We start from the raw sequence: 17,658 nt of genomic DNA on the forward strand, positions 1-17,658 counted from the left end.
AAAGAACCAGCTATTGTGAGCCAGAAAAGAATGTTACAGCCAAAGGCAATAGCAAACAAAACAATGAAACAAAAACAATGAAACAAACTCCTTGTATTAGAGGAACAGAAAGGAGGCCAATATGGCAAAAATGTAATATGGCCAGGCACTGTGCTCTGACATATATTTTCTCATTTATTCTTCCCTATAAGCATGAGACAGATAGTATTATCCCTATTTTATAGATAAGAAAGGTGAAGCTTAGAGAGGTTAGGTACCTTAACCAAAGTCACAAAGTTAATAAGGGTTCCTATACTACTATCTGGGGCATGGAAGATATGGCACTATTTAAATAGGAAAATCCTAAAAATGTCAATGACCCAGATGGTTTTTATCACTCAGGAATATTTTCAGGCATTCAAGTAGGTCTACAACGTTCGATATTTCGAACCTAGCCCTCAATTCTTTTATCTAGTTAAATTCTTCTGAATGTAGGTAGGTTAAATATTAGTCTTAAAATGTTAACACTTGCGATTATAAAATATTACATTGTTTTCTTTACATAAGCATTTATAAGTCTGTTTTCATTTCTAAAAACCTCAAATAATTCTATGAGTCTTAATATCTTAAGGTCTTAAGAGGAGGAATACCAGTGAGACATTAAAAAGAGTGAATGCTTTATTAATTAGTAATTGAGTAAATATAATAATTTGTTAAAAACAACAAAGTACTAAGTCCATTTTTCAACTTTGTACTACACGCAAAGATAACTTTCACATGGTGTGTTTACGTCAGCAAATGGTTTTAAATGCATTACAGAGTTTAAATGAAGTGAATTACTGAATGAAGTCATATGGTCTAATAAAATAAATCAGCATTTCCCAAACTGGTGTTCCTCAGAACCAGTTCCAAGAGCTGCTTTGTGGGTTAAAGAAGGGTTCTGCAGTTAAATAAGTGGTGGGAAACTCTGAGTTCAATATCTTCCATTACATTGCTTTACTTTTACTGAAGCCTTCTCAGTGCCTCTAATATGCTAATGTACACTGAAAATTTCAAGGGAAAATATGTATGAAATTTTACCCTTAGTTAGTTGGCCATAGAAGCTTTGAGACACACATTTCCTTTAAGTAAAATTCCCCAGGAAATGCTGATATAACTCAATATATAATTTGACATTTTATGTAATCTTTCAAAATAAAGACTAAAGCAAAACACTATGAGTAAAGTTTTTCTAGTATCAGTAACATAAAGAGAAGAATAAAATTATTTTATTAAGAATCATGACATTAACCACATAAACTGAGTACATAAAATAGTTCTTTAAGAAAGAATTTTATACTTACCTGATCTCTAATTTGGGAAGTAAGGTTTTCAATGTCTCCAGTAAAATGTTCAAGCCTTTGTTTGTAAACTTTAGATGCCTTTTTGAGGGCTATAACTTTTTGCTGACTCGATTCTTTCATTGCTATAGTCTCATGCTTATTGTTTTTCAATTGCAAGTTCCACTGGGCTATCTTGGTCTCCAAGCTCTAAAACAAAATATTAGCAGCAATTATTTTAGAGTTCCAATGTTTATGAAAACATTGCAAAAATATGTAAATAATCTTCCACATAGAGTTTACTAAAAGGATGCATTGTATGATTAATAAAAAGCAAAACAGTGATGAAAAGATGATTTCATCAATGTTTATCTGTAACTAGTCGCAATACGAATTTAAGATACAAAAGTTTACATAAAACAAATGCTACTCTTCTTATAAAGATACCAAAATCACTGATTACAGCACAAATACTAACTTCCTTAAAACTATTGTGATTAACTAGAACTTCGCATCTAGACTATTACACATAGGACTAGTTATTGTAAATCAAAAAACAATAATTGAGCGGGAAACAGTTCAAACAACAGGTACACAAAGCTCAAAGAAATCAGTAGCTCACCAAAAATATTAGGGCTCTCTAGCTAAAATGAGAAAGGTTTTAAGGATATATGATCAAAATCTATAGAATATGAAGGGTAGGGATAAGATAAACACAGATAAAATTACCAAATTTTAATTTACTAGAATTAAGGGGCATGTCTGGACACTTAAAAGAGTTCACCAAGGACAACAGAAATACTGCTTTATCCAATGAGTCGTAACTTTGGGGAGGGCATTATTCCAAGATTGAACGAGTTTAGATAAGCGAATGACTACTAGGTCCATTAGAGTTAGTAAGAATAAAAAGATATTTGAAGGGGATGTTTCTACCTATTGAGTTTAATAGTGTTAAGTAGAATGGCTGTTTTTTTGATGACATAATGAGAGACAGACAATATTAGGCTCGGAAGATGATGGATATGATTTAGTGTGACTACTATCATGGGTTTTTTTCCAAATTATTTTAAGAATTTGTATTTAAAGTATTTGAGTATTAGGTATCTAAGAATTTAAAGACTTAAGGTTTTAATGCTTTTATACTTTTTGAACGTTGCGTAATACTGAAAAGAATGTAAAATTGTTACAGAATTTAAGTTTTAGTCTCCCATTCATTGGACAATCATTTTAATTTTAAAGACTCAAAGAAGTTCTGGTAAAAAATGGGGCTTTTCTTCTTAACTCTAAAATCAGCAAAAACTATGCTTCTCCGTTTCCACTAAAATTAAGATTAAGATGTAAATCTAAAACAAGATTTAAAGACTTGATCTCTTTGAAAAGTGACAAGGTAGAATAGGGGAAGCAGTAAAATATTCTCAAATTGTCTCTAAAAATTTTTCTTAACCTGAAAAATCCCAGGAAATGTTTTAATGAGTAGTTGGGGAAAAACAAATTACTAACAATAAGTCTACTTAAGAGAAACAAAGACCCCTGCAGGAAATACAGCTGTTATTCCTCTGTGAAACCACAGGGTGTCATCATCACATCATGAATAATTGCTACACTTTAAAAAATCCTTTTAAATATCAAAAGTGAAGTAAATTTTTTGAAAAAGGTTCCAGTCAAGACTTTCTTAATGGATCTATCAAATTCCATACTATTAGGGATTGTATTATCAAATTATTTTTAGTTTCAGAATAACTAGTCATTTGTCAAATCAATAGACACATATTTAAAGTCAATTATTTGCCTTTTTCATATTTCCAAAGAACTACACATGCTGCATATTACAAGTCATTCTGTTCTTCTAAAATGTAAAAATATTCTAACTCTAATTGCTATATTATAAAGATCCAAAAATAAAAATAGGTTCAAAGTATCTTTTGGTTAGTTCTCAGAGAATTATAACGTAATTTATATTGTTTAAATGAAATGACTCAACAATACTAAAAAATTGAGATTTCTGTTGCCAAATTGAGTTCACTGTGTTTGTACTCTAAAAGATAACTTGTTAAACCTAAACTGAAGAACTGAATTCTGACCCCCAATTACTTACTTAATGCCTTAAATTCCAAAAGTGTGTGTGTAAGAGAGAATGTAGAAAATTATAGCACGTAACCTAATGCAACTTCTTTTAATCATTTCTAAACAGCTGAATTTTTTTTTAAGTAATTTAATTCAAACTATTAGACAGTAGACTGTCATGGTAAAATCTTAGGATTTTAGCTTTATATTCTTTCCCCAAATTAGCATGGGTATATGAAGTAACCATTATATAATCTTTTTTAAAAAAATTATTTATTATTATTTATGCCTACAGCACCTGGTCTTCCTAGGTAGTCTTCCATCCAAGTACTAACCAGGCCCGACCCTGCTTAAGCTTCCAAGATCAGACATAGGGCTTGTTCACGGTGGCATGGCCACACACCATGGACTGAGGCTCCACTGGGGTGTGAACCCAGGACCTCCTGCGTGTAAAGCAGATGTGCTAACCACTACACTATGGAACCACATCCATGAAGTAACTGTAAACTTTAAAAAATCACTTAATATTTCATTTTTAAGTTGAAGAAAATAATTTCAAAAACTTCACCAACTGCTATTTGAGGACATAATTAAAAATTGTGTAAGATAAAATTGCAGTAGATGATTATCTGAGATGTTAAATCCTATGTATTTTCTTATATTTACCATGACAAGCAATGCAACAGCAACTTTAGTTCATGTGCAGTGCCCAGGACACTGATCAAAGGACATAGGAAATCTATGAGAGAAAGTGCTTAAAGCACATGTAGGGGGATAGAGGACAAATTTTACATCTCTCATAATCCTGATTAGTGTCCCTTCGATAGGCAAAAGCTTTTTGCTATTGAAAGAAAAAAAAAGAAAGACCCCAAGTGCATTCTTGAAACATGTGTCACAGATTGTGGGCATCTGCTACGATTCAGGAACGCAAAAGCAAACAAATTTGACACAGAAGTCCTCACACCCAATAGGATTTGTCTTGGTATACTTCTCTTCTGAAAGTGGGAATACTTTTTGTTTTTCTTTGGCAAAAATATTGACAACAGATCCAATTAGCTTGTGTCATATCAAAGCAACCTCAAATTCCTATGAAAAAGTGACTGTGAGGCTTCCTGAAAAACATTTAAACCACTCAGTTTAAACCAATAAATTCTTCTTATTTATATCGCTAAAAAAAAACTATATGCCAAGGAGATTATTTGACTGTCTGAATACCAAACCTAAGTTATCTGATTTTAAAGTTATTACCATTAGTAATAAACACAAAAATAATAAACATTTATTGACTACTTACTAAATATGTGTGAGAGTATGTATGTATGTATGTATAGATGTAGGGAAAAAACTGGAATACTATATACCAAAGTGTAAACACTGGTTTCGGTATATTTATTTTACAAATTATCCACAATAAACATAAATAAACTACATACTAGAAAAGTTTTTTTTGTTTGTTTGTTTGTTTTAAGTAATTCAAGCTCTACAAGTCATTCTTAGATTAGTACTAAAATGAGACAGCATTTTTATATTGGAATTTGGAGGCAAATCTTTAGACAGCTGAGAAATCTTAAAATTAAGATTTGCCTCAAATATATATTTCCCATGGCAACACTTCAGTTTAATTCTTTAAACACCATCACATTCCAGAATTAAGTAAAGGCTTTTATACTAGGTCATTAACTTTATCACAAACTATAAAAATGGATGAATATAACCTTTATGTATTCTTTTAATTTATCATTCTCTGCTTCCTTTTTATGAATTTGGAACTGTAGTCGTTCATGTACTACTTTCACTGATTGTGAAAAACGGTTTGCTTTCAAAGCATTTGCCTAAAACAGAGAAAACAAAAAAATGCATTACTTTATATATTTCTCCACAATCTTTAACTTTACCCGTATTTAGACACAAGCTGAAAAATTGATAAAAAATAAAGTAAGATTTTACATAAACCATGACCCCCCTATTACAAAATATATTTTATGTAAGGCTTTTGGGATGTTTTCTCCTTTTATTTAATGGCTCTTCATAATTATTTCTTTTTAAAATTCCTATCTTCCAAAGTAAAATTATGGGTATGTCTAAAATGCTCCTACAAACACCCAAATTCCTTACTTTATACTAAAATTGAAATACAATACAAATTTACACATAGTTCCTAACAGTGATTTATGCCAAGTACCCTGACAGAAACATCATAAAAATCTTTTAAAAAACCTTTAAATAATTAAGATGTCATATTTGTTACATGAAACTTGTAAAATACCAAAATAATCTAAAAACCTTTTGTATCTATTTCTGATATGGGGGCCAGGATAGAAAGAAGGTAAGGAATCAATATTAAGAAAATAAATGAATTAAGCTCAAAATTTGCTTACCTTTTCATTCTGAAACAAACAAGAAAGTTCTTGGATATATGTCTCCTTTTCAAGTACCTTCTTCTTAAGATTCTTCAGCAAATATAATGTAAGAGTTAGAAATATCATAACTTTAATAATGGTGGCTAATTTTATAAAGCCAAGCAACATACAAATAAAAAATAGACACAAAGTATAAAAAGACACAAAGTGTAAAAATAGACACAAAGTGTAAAAAGACTTACAGTATTTTCACTTTCATTATCAGTTAGCCTCTCTAATATGCTGGACAAACTGTCGCCTATCTGTGAAAAAAAGATTCTATAAATCAGTGTTTAAAAGTAGTAGAATGTGTAATAAGTCTCAATTAAGAAATTAATATGAACAACTACTATGCACAGTTCAGATTTTTTTTAAATTAACATCAGAAGGATTTTTGCCCAAGTTTTCCAAATTATGTTTTGTACACAAGTTATGAAATTAGTGGAGTTACTAAATTAATCTCTAAATGACTCAGAAAGTACAAGCCCATGACATAAAAATCACAAAAATCTTGCCTACAGAAGCTCACAGTGCTGTTAACAGGTCAAAATTATAAACAACCTAATTCTATCAATAAGAAATTTTTTGTAATTATAGCAAATCAGTAACAATTCTATGTAGACATTTGAAATGAGATAGAGAAGATCGTGTATTCATTTTGAGTGTTATATTCCCAGTGAAGAATGTGAAAAAGCTATGAATTCCTTTCACTCAAAGCACATATGCATATACATATAATGTAAAATCATATACACAGTTCGTGGACTTCAGGAAACACATCCTTATGTTCTATAAGGGCATTGCTTGGCATACATATATGTTTTCATTTCTTTAGGTACAACATATAAATGAATGTTCCCAGCAGCTTTATTCCTAACAGCCAAAAGCAGAAGCAACCCAAGCGTTCATCAACTGAGGAATGGAAAAGTAAAAGTGGTCTACCCATACAACAAAATATGGGTCAGCAATAAAGAGAGATGAAGCACTGATAAGTGCTACAGCATGGATGAACCTTGAAAACATGTTAAATGAAAGATGGCAGTCATGAACAATCACACATGAAATGAGCCCATTTATATGAAATGTCCAGAATTGGCAAATGCATAGAGACAGAAAGTAGGTAATAGGCTGGGTGGGTATGGGAAGTGAACTTCTAAATGGCATGGAGTTTCTTTTTTGTAGTCATGAAAATGCTCTAAAATTGATTGGAGTGATGGCCACACAATTCTGTGAATACACTAAAAATCATTGAATTGTACACTTTAAAAGGGTGAATTGTATGGTATGTGACTTATATCACGACAAAACTGCTACCAAAACCCCCCATAAATTATAACTATAATGTACACAAGAGCTTAAATTCTAAGAGTATTCTATTGTAATCAACTGAAAATTATAGTATAACAAAGTTTTTGAGATATAAACTAAAAATATTATTTTCTATAAAAATGTTGCTTTCTTGTAAGACTATTTATAAAATAATAAAACTAGGGATTAGTTTAAGGGTTGCCATTTCAAACAAAAATTCAAGTATTATTTCCATTTCAAATATACCATTTTAATTTCTATAGTTTGAGAAATAATATAGCCTTCAAATGAAAGCTATTAAATTAGTGGTTAATGTTCCTTACTTGTTGGTATTCTGTCTTTCTAAGAAGATATTCAAAAGATTGTTTTACACGTTTAAAAGTGTTTAATTCTTTTGTTAATATCTCCTTCTGTTTAAAAATCTTCTTCAAATTGGATGCAGAAAGATTAGCCTGACAAAATATAAAAACCACATACATATTTTAAGATATAGCATTAAGATACTCTAAAATGTTACTATTATCAAAAAACTTTTTCCTAGTATCAAAATCATTTTGTACATAGTAATAGTAAATTTTGCCAAGTTTATTGATAGTAATAGGATGTTACCTAGTATATTAAAGTAAAATGAAATCAAAATAAGGGCTTAAACCCTAAAATATTTGTCATTTATTTAAATAAAACTAATAGAATACAATCCAGTGTTTTGTTCTTTACTCAAACTTTAGTATACTGAAATTTTAGAATACAGATTTCTATTTCCACATAACATTAGAGAAAAGAGATTTATTTCATCTCTCAGAATATTTTTTATTTTAAATTCACTCTTGAGAAAAACTGACTCCCTAATTCAAATCCAGGTAAATTGAGCATCAAGGTATACAGTTTCTAGCTTGGCCTCTTATCAAGTACATGCTTGAGATTATCTCTGAGGAAAAGAGTTACAGTTACTGACATAGGAATAAAGAACACTGATGATAAACCTGCATTTTTTTATATCAAATACCAGTATGTGAGTATAACCACTTTAATATATGAGACCATAGTTAATGCATTGAGTATTATGCTAACTTTTCATTTTATTAGATGTTCACAAGTACTCACATTTTCAAAACTAATTTCTTCAATGGTGTTCTTAAATAATGGCAAAAGTAATTCTACAGAGTAGGTTGCCAACTCGGCTTCCTTATATGTTGCTTCCAATTCAGTTGTTTCATTTAAGACGCCCTGCTGTAAACTAATTAGATATTCACAAACAAAATTTAAGTTAAATCTGTCACATAAACTAGGTATACTTTTAGGCAAACATATTATAGCCTAACTAAATATTACAGTTCCATAAATTGTTCTACAAAATGTAACAGTAAATTGTCACTGAAAATGTAATAAATTTTTCTATACTTCCATATTTTTTCTACATTTACTATAAACAAAGACAGTTTTTAAAATGTTAAGATATATAAAACACAAAGACCACCAACAGCAATGTTTCACTGTGCTATCTGATAATTAATCAACATCCCTTTTACAGCTTGTAAAATGATTTGTGTGCATGTTTGTCTATTTTAATTCCCTTCCTTCTCCCTCATCCAAACCCAAAAGATTTGTCTTTCCAGATCGTATTCCCAAACCTTTTCTTGAAACTTACAGTTCACAAAAAAGTCCTCCAGAAGAATGAATAATCTAAACTAATGGAACACAAAAAACCTAAAGCTCTCTAGGTACATCAAAATCCTTCACATCTGTGTTTATAATTATCATTCAGAACAAATCTGATAATATTTGCCTTCCTGATTATGTTTTGCCTAGATACTACTGTGCAATATCTGTAAGATACATTTTTTGGGGGGAGGGTCACATTTTTACATCCTGAAATCACGATGCTTCTTGCAAACTTTGTCAATCAGGAGGCAGTCCTGAGCTGGCAATCCTGTACATGCTCAAAAGGTATAGAATGGGTGTCCAACGCTTTGCCAAATACCCAGAGATAGGGTGCAGCACTTTTTTAACCCCTAAGAATAAAGGGTCATAGACAGAGTTTGAGGGAGTTAGTGAAGTAGGAATGCTTAGCAACATTTCAGAAGCAAGACTCAATGTAGCCTTGCTGTATATGGTAATTAAGAGCCCAGTAACAATAAATTTTATTTCAGTTAAAGATCCTAAGAAATGTCATGTCACCAATAATCTTAAAAGCAAGGACTACTTGAGTTAAAAAGTGACTCAGAAGAGTTGGACTAGTATACAGAGAAGTTTTGAGAATACCTAATTCATTTATTTCACTTATATTTTATTTTTATATAAGCACAGAGTTGTTTGAATAAAACTCTATGTATAATTAAGTTTGAAGAACTTTTTCAACATTTATAAATTCCAAGTCTTTAATTAGCAGTATTTTTCTTTCTGAAACATAATATAATGGCTCATCAGCAACTGATGGCATCTTAGAGGTTATGTCAAAAAGTAGATGTGTTCTTAAATACCACTGGCTTAAAATGATGGGCCTAAAAAGATACTGGCTATGAATGACAAGTGTCCATTATTAAAAACCTTGGGCAGAAAGTCAAGAATGATTATATATGACCAAATATCTTCATTTGTAACAAGCTAAACTGGAAGCTAAACTAATGGTATTTTGATTGTCATTTTGTGGGGCAATGAGTCATATAAATACTGAGTATATTCCCCATCATAAAGAAGCAAAATATGATAAGTATTTGTTTGATCAATATGCCAAGTAAAAGTAAATTAATACTCATAAACTATATTTCCAAAATTCCATAGTATGTATATTTTCATTTACCTTAGTTAAAATGCTTTATACTTTAAAAATTCTTTTAGGTAAGGTTTTTGTTTTTAAGTGCTTTCATTAAGATTCAAAAAAACTGGCCAAATTTTGCTAAATGAGTACATTTATAATCAGATTAAATGTTAATCACTAGATTTGAAGAAAATATTCTTAAAAGAATGCTATATTTGATTCGAATAATTTACAATGCGAAAACATGAAACTCTGAGATCAGATAATTAGATAGCCCCTATTTTTGAGAATACCAGCTAAGATGACTTTCACTGGCATGAAGTGGTAAATGTTCTTTCTCTGGTCTACTTTGAAAATGTGAAAATAGTTCTTCTGAATGACTTCTATCATTTGCAGGCTTCTCCATATATTCAGGAAATGGATTGATAGATGGCTTCCACAACTTCTTCACATAAGCTGAAACCTAGGAAATATTTTAATTATTAAATTTATCATTTCATTAGATTCTTTTTTTCCTGTCATTACTCAATGATATAAGATAGAAATCCTGGAGATGTTTAAACGAATATTTCACAGACAAATTGGAACTCTTAACTGTTACTCATTGTGATAGTAATTCAAAATTGTATCAAAATTGCATAGCACAACCATTCAACAATTGCCAATTTCTATAAACATTTTCCAAAAGACCACTCTTTTCTACATAATCACAAAAATGTAGACATTTTTATTAGTCTATTTCTTCAAGCATTATAATAATATCTTAAAACAGACTAGAAAACAGATAGAAAAACCATGGGTTTTTCTATCTGTTTTCTAGTTATGCCTAGAAGATACTTTTGAAAGTATTTGACAATAGCTACAAAGAAGATGTTATCTATTTAAAAGTGGACCTTTCAAAATTACATTCATTCATTCTCATTTTGTAGCTCAATCTAGGATATTCCTTGGTGATAATGAATAGACAAACGGCATTACTTCTAAGTTTTACTGAATAAAGTAATTGCTTTCATTCAAACTTAGAGATGTCATTTTAAAAACGTGAATATTTATGAATTTCTTTAAAACTGTTCCAGTTTAATGAGTTACTGCTTCAGTAATCCTTAAGGCTGTGTTTTTACAACTCTGATATATGGTAATGTGTCTTCCTAACTTCATTTTGTTTATATAAAATCAAATAGTATAGTTAAGGTTTTCTGCATTTTTTCAGATATTTATCTCTTTATAATTTAGTTTTATATATCTGTGTTATAAAATACTTATGTTTAAGAACTTTCAATACTTTAGGTAGATGAAATAAGTTGAAAATTACTCACAACATATATTTAATTAGCAATTTCAAAACCTTCCAAAATGTCTGTAAAAATCTATTTTTGTCTGAAAGTTCTATATACCATAGAGGCAAATATTTAAAATATAGGCCAATGAAAAGCATTTTTATATTTTTGAAATACCAGAGACTCATGCCCAAATGAAACTGCTAAATAACCTACAGATAGACTAAGATGACCTACTTGAATGCTGCAAATATGTAACATCTGCTATTAAGGAATAACAATATTTGAGCTAGCTGTAGTCTAGAAGAATTAAAAGTAAACAGATATACAAAATCAAATGAAAAACCAAACCTAAGGGTGAAGAAGAATATGCTCTGGATAAGTCACTGCAATCAAAAGAACTATCGCCTACTGATTTCATTTGCAATAGTTACCCCACTAAAAAAAGAATTGGTATTTATCTTTCAGCCATTCACTTCTTTAAATATTTGTTCCTCTGTACAGTGGAATCTCATAAAAGAGCCTTATAAAAGTTAAGCAATAATTAGAGAAGACTCGAGGTTTATAGCCGTTAACGAAAATGATGAATAAAAACTGTTGCTTTTTACTTATTCACCCCTCGATTCATCTTTTCTTGGATCGTTAAAAGAAAAATGGTTTCTATATTTGGAATAAAATTTTAAAAATCAATGTAAAGGAATAGGGATCTTCAATTTGTAGGAAATTTTATGAGATAAGATTCAGTTTTGTATCAATATTTTAAATGAGTTCTTACTTAGCTTTGTGGGCTACTGGGAGCTACTTATACAATTTTTCTAAGTTTCATCACAAGATAAAAGCATACATCATTTTTCTGCTTTATCTCCTATAAAAGTGACTGTCTTATTTTAAATGGTAAGCACTGTAAAAATTGGGATTTTAGATTGACTTTTAGTCCAACATTCTAAAAGTTTATCTTCATTACAGACTCCTCAGACCACAAAGCAGAGAACTATATAAATCAAGTCTCAGATATTTCCATAGAAATTATCAATAATCATATCCTTACAATCTAGAAATATTTTCCAGGATAAAAACTATTCAGAGGTTCTCAAGCATTCCACTATTTCCATGTTGCGACAATACTATAACTAAATACATGTGTGTGCTGAAGAACAATGTAGTAATTTTATTTAGCATAATAAGTCCTACAGTCATAAAAAATGCTATCATGTTAGTGAATCAAATGTATTATTCTTATATGGAAAAGCAGATGTTTTGCAAGAAAATGTTTTCCATTATGTAGAATAATACTGTCTTTGACAAATGTATTATACTTTTGAACAACTTGTTAGTAATGAACTAACACATGTTGTGCACATGAACACATGATCAAATCACTAAAGGTTAGCAATTTTTAAATATTTTTAATGTTTAAAAAATTAAATCTCCTATATAGAGATGACTTTACCAGTCCCCTACCAAAAAGGCATGTACTTAAGTCTTTTTCCAGGTCTGATCATGGGAGTATGCTGATCCAGCTACACTCACTCAACTGTGTTCCATTTTGGCCAACGACAAGCATTTGAGAGATGGCTGTTCAGTGACGCTGGCCATGGTGAGAGAAAAGAAAGATCACGATCCATGACCTTCCTTAGCATCTAGATGTTCTGAGTAAACTAACCAGCTGCAGACACATATGTATTTAAAATTAATCTTTCCAAAGAGAAAAGCATGTGAATCTTGAAGATTTCTATTTGTTTTGCCAAACATTAATTCTTGAAAATTAGCTCCCACTGGCTTCAAATAAAAGCACATAGCTTCTACTGAAGAATTCACTATAAAATATTCAGCAAGGAACACAAAGTACATATAGTAATGCTGCTTGTTTCTCATTATTTCTAGACACTAGTCAAAAGTTTACTAGAGAAGTAATTGTGTGGCTTTTTAGATACCATAATGGAAAAAAAAAAAAGTATAGGAAATTTGTAAATAGGCAAAGAATAAAAATAACCACAGGTGGAAAACAGATCTTATGAGTAAAAATTACCAAAATTGGGGGAAAAAAAACATTTTCTGGTATAATGAAGTTAACTTAGATAGAGTCATGCACAACTTAATGACAGGGATTCATTCTGAAAAATGAATCATCAAGTGATTTCATCATTGTGCAAACATCATAGAGTGCACTTACACTAAACCAGATGGTATAGCCTATCACACACTTAGGCTGTATGGTATAGCCTACTACTCCTAGGCTACAAGCCTATACTGCATGTTATTGTACAAGATTAATCAAGTAGCAAGCTTTTTTTATAAGTAGAAAGAGTACACTCTAAAATAACTAGTAAATACATAAACAAGTAACATTATTATCAAATATTATGTACTGTATATAATTGTGTGTGGTATAATTTTATGCATCTGGCAGCTCAGGTTTGTTTCACCAGCATCACCACAAATGTGTGAGTAATGCACTGCACTATACGTTAGGATGACTATGACATCACATGTGATAGAAATTTTTCAGCTCCACTGTAATTTTATGGGATCACACCATCATCTATGTAGTCCAATGTTGACCAAAATGTCATTGTGCAGCACAAGACTGTAAATAATTAGCTAACGCCTTTGTCCAATGAATAAAGGAATTTAAATATGAAAGCGTTGCAGATTGGATAATATAGGGGGAAGAGGAAACAGCGACATTGACTTATTTGTAAATATGCTATTCTTACTTCAAGGTCCAGTTCCTCCTTGTTCCCAAAATATTCCCCTGACTGCTCCAGCCCTAAATGTCCTAAACATTAAATAGTATTTTCAGAATCATACGGTTTAGAATTTAATTGCTCCGTAAATGCTCATGTTTTAGTTTTCTTTCAAACTTGCTACTAAATCTATAAGAGCAAATATCATACCCATGACCCTCTGCCCTCAAAAAATACCTAATACAGTTAAGAGTATAAGTAAGATTCTACTATGTAAGTTATGGTGATTGAATAATTTATTATTCAAACTGGGACACTTTTGAAATGAAGGGAAACCCATATAGAATCCAATTATCCAAGAGAGGACTGGACCAAAGATGTTCAGAATATCATCTAATCCCAAGTAAAATCTGCATCCTTTACCAGATAAACAAAGCATTTTCCTCCCCTTCCACATGAAGGCAAGTGCTGCCATTTGTTAAAGGAGAATTGACTGACTTTATAAACATCACCTCACAAAAACCCTTACAGAGTTGTTATTAACATCCAAAAGCTATAGAGGGGAAAGACACGTTTTAGAAAAGTTAAATAGCTTGCCCAATATTATAAGCAAGGAAGTGACAGAGCTTAATGTAGTCAGATTTTAACAACACTCATAAATTCAGTTTATATTTTAAAATGAAATCTGTTCTGTACAAGGAAATGTGAAGGATGAGTAAGGTTGAGCTCCTTGAAGGCAGAGACTACAAGTATAAAGAGACTGCAGACACTGAGCAGACCACTAAACTCCAGTGTGCTAAGGGATGTGAGAGGGAGCTCATGAGGTCCCAAGAGAGCATACAGGATATTTAACACCAGCTGGCATGATCCTGGGAGACTCCCCAGAGGAGGTGAAACCTCAGTTGAATCCTGCAGAACAACTTTGAGCTTGGCAAAAAGAACAGCAAAAGGCATTCCAGACAGAGGATAAAACAAGCAAGGAATCAGGAAGGAACATGACTTGCAAGGGCAAGTGGCAGAAGATGAAACTGGACGCACTGAAAGCGGCAACTATATGCCAAGTTCAAGAGTTTGAATTTTTTCCTAAATGTTAAGACACCATTAAATAATTTTAAGAATAGGAATGACAGATTAGAAGTGCACCTTTAAAAGATAAATCAAGTGGTCTTTTGGAGAATGGACTTAGGCATAGAGAGGGGAGGAGAGAAGCAGCCAAACTGATTTTTAGGGTCCCAGAGAGATGAAATTCCAACATTGTTTTCCTATAAAAAATTTCGATCAAAAGGTGTTTATATTGGTAATAAAAACATGAAGAACAATGAAAGAATTAGAATCAGAATGCCAGAATAGCAAGAAATCAGTGCAGCTTAAGTGATCAAACTCTTCATTTACCCATTACCATCTAAATGGATTGCTCCACATGTAAAAAAAAAAAATGCAAAAAAAAAATGACAGCTTATCCCTTTGAGTATCAAAATTAACTTAGAGGAGATTGAAGAAAATCTTTTAAAAGTATTTATTTTCTCCTTCTCAACAGAGAAGGAAGACTGAACATAATTTAACCATTCCTTGATGACCCAGAAGCAGCATATTAAAATGAAATACTGGGCCTGACTCATCAGTTCTTAGTCCTTTCGAGCCACCTGATATGGACAACTCTCACCCATAGCCTTGGTTTTCTGGTATTCAGAATGAGAGTAATCTTTGTCAGCCAAAGCTGTGGTGAGGTTTGAACAGAATGATTTAGAAACACTTACAGTTGGGGTTCTTTGGTTCTATTTAGGGCCCTCTGGCTCACTCTGTTGGGGCTGCTTTCCAATCAGGTCTTCAAATTTTTTCATGTTTATAAATACAATAATCACCCTCAGTCAACCACAATTCCTGAAATTACTTGCAAGTCTGAATTATCTGTATAGAACCAACTCTTATAGTCAAACCAATTCTTTCAGTGTCTATTCTTTGCAGAATGAATACAAGTCATCTTCAATGTATTCATAAATTGAATACTACTAAACCACAGCCCGGAGGAAAACAATTATTGACTTCCAACATAATTGTGCCCAGAGGGTAGATGTTAACTTCATTGCTATACGCAGTTTCCTGGGTCTCATTCATTTGTACAGACCAAGCACAATGATTAATAGTAATATAAGCAACGCCATTTTCTCATACCTTTGAGTGTCTGGAATACAAAAAGCAATACTATTAATACACATCAATTGCGAGACCAGAAGTAAATAAGTAGCAAAAAATGAATACCTAGCTTTTAAAGAATTACAAACATGACCATGACATTATTTTAAGCAGAAAGGAAGCAAACTAATTTTAAAAGCAAACATCTTTCTGTGGTTTAACTATAACTAACCAAGTAGTGCTTAAAACTGCTTCAAGTACGTCATTCACTCAAAAACACCTGAAACTTTACTCTGCATGAGGTTACAGAGAAACTCTCTCTACGACAGACTTCATCCCCACCAGCCAGTCTGGCAATGGATTGCTCAGTAACAACGACCACCACTTACTAACCACTCACACTCAAAACTTGGCACTAGTTTACTTGATCTCTTCTATTACTTAACCACTCCAATGTGACTATCATTGTCTTCTTTTACAGATGAGGATACTGAAGCCGGGAACATTAAGTGACCTGCCCAAGACCACATCCTTGAAGGGGTTTCCTACAGAGGCTGGAACCTAGAAAGACCCTGAAGAAATTCATTCCTGGAGTAGTCTTCACTTAGGAACCCCAAGGCCTACCACTATTTTATGCGCCCACTATTTAATATTGCATATTTAATATGCAATATTAAATAATAATATGCAATATTAAATAGTGGGCGCATAAAAGCCAACCGAATGAGTAAAAGCACTATTTCCGCAAACAAACCCCGCCTTGCCCCGGGCCGGCCCGGTCAGGGCTTCCTTGTGAAGCCCATCTCACTAAGATCTGCCCTGCTGTCCCAAGGACCACACCCTCTCCAAGGAGTACGAGACTCGCTCCTTTTTTCCCCAGCCCAGACAGCCAGTCCAGGGGAAGTGGAGGGTGTGGGCTTCAAGGAGCTGAAGTATGGCCCTGGGTGGACACAAGGGACTTCCTCTCCTGGGACCCACCACCACCCGAGTGTCACACGCCCGAAGACCGACACGGTGGCCCTCCCAACCAGCACCCAAGCCCAAGCTTCCCCCCGCCCAAAAGCGCGCCTACGCCCCCACCGCTGCGTCAGCACGTCGCCGTGACGTCAGCCCGCTTTGCTCTGCTTGAAATGGGTCCGAAGGGGCCACATAGAATGACGCCGCGCGGATGTTAGTGGGAACCCGGCAGGCGAGCATACCTGTATTCTCTAGCCCTGGATGGGCTAGGAGGGTGCAGGAAGCAGTGGGTAAAAGCTAAGAAGAAAGGAAAAGGCTCCGAGGCAGAAGCAGGCGAATTCTTAGAACTGCTAGCGGTGGAAGAGTGCCCGCTAACGTGCCAGTGAGACAAGCAGAGCTAGTAACCAGCAAGGGTTTCTCTGGCAACGGCCGCCTTTTCCGTTGGGCCCGCTGTTGCGCAGCCAATTGGTCGGCGGGGAAAAGAGCGCGCAGAGGACTGTTGCTATTGGCTGGAGTGGGGGGGGCGGGGAGAGGCGCAGCGTCTCTCAGTTTCTTAGTTTCCCCCGCAAACCTTTTGTTTTATTAGAGGACAGAATTTGTGTGTAATTATAAAAATCCATAACCAGAAAGTATGACAAATTCCAAATTTTTGGACACGTGTTCTGGAAGTGACCTGCTTTTGCTTTTTTTTTTATCCTGGAAAGTTGCCTTGTGCTTTATTTTTTTTTTTTAATTTATTGGGGTGACATTGGTTAGTAAAATTAGATGGATTTCCAG

General features: G+C 33.0%; 1 protein-coding gene across 3 annotated transcripts in view; it reads right to left on the reverse strand.

Annotated features, from left to right (window-relative positions):
- ODF2L (outer dense fiber of sperm tails 2 like) overlaps window positions 1–17,336 on the reverse strand; it is a 35,413-nt gene extending 18,077 nt beyond the window's left edge. The window contains exons 1-8 of one of the 3 annotated variants that reach the window (XM_039838734.1): window positions 17,124–17,336; window positions 10,121–10,290; window positions 8,174–8,306; window positions 7,393–7,521; window positions 5,965–6,024; window positions 5,741–5,812; window positions 5,078–5,194; window positions 1,323–1,508 (exon numbers count right to left, since the gene is read on the reverse strand). In XM_039838734.1, coding sequence (XP_039694668.1) covers window positions 1,323–1,508; window positions 5,078–5,194; window positions 5,741–5,812; window positions 5,965–6,024; window positions 7,393–7,521; window positions 8,174–8,306; window positions 10,121–10,233 — 810 coding nt within the window. In that variant the 5' untranslated portion in view covers window positions 10,234–10,290; window positions 17,124–17,336. The remainder of the gene's footprint in view (window positions 1–1,322; window positions 1,509–5,077; window positions 5,195–5,740; window positions 5,813–5,964; window positions 6,025–7,392; window positions 7,522–8,173; window positions 8,307–10,120; window positions 10,291–17,123) is intronic. The other 2 variants (XM_039838736.1, XM_039838735.1) reach the window with 2 other exon arrangements.
- Between the last annotated feature and the right edge of the window lie 322 nt (window positions 17,337–17,658).

Source organism: Pteropus medius, unplaced genomic scaffold (genome assembly GCF_902729225.1).
Source record: "Pteropus medius unplaced genomic scaffold, Ma_sr-lr_union100, whole genome shotgun sequence".
NCBI classification, from domain to species: domain Eukaryota; kingdom Metazoa; phylum Chordata; class Mammalia; order Chiroptera; family Pteropodidae; genus Pteropus; species Pteropus medius.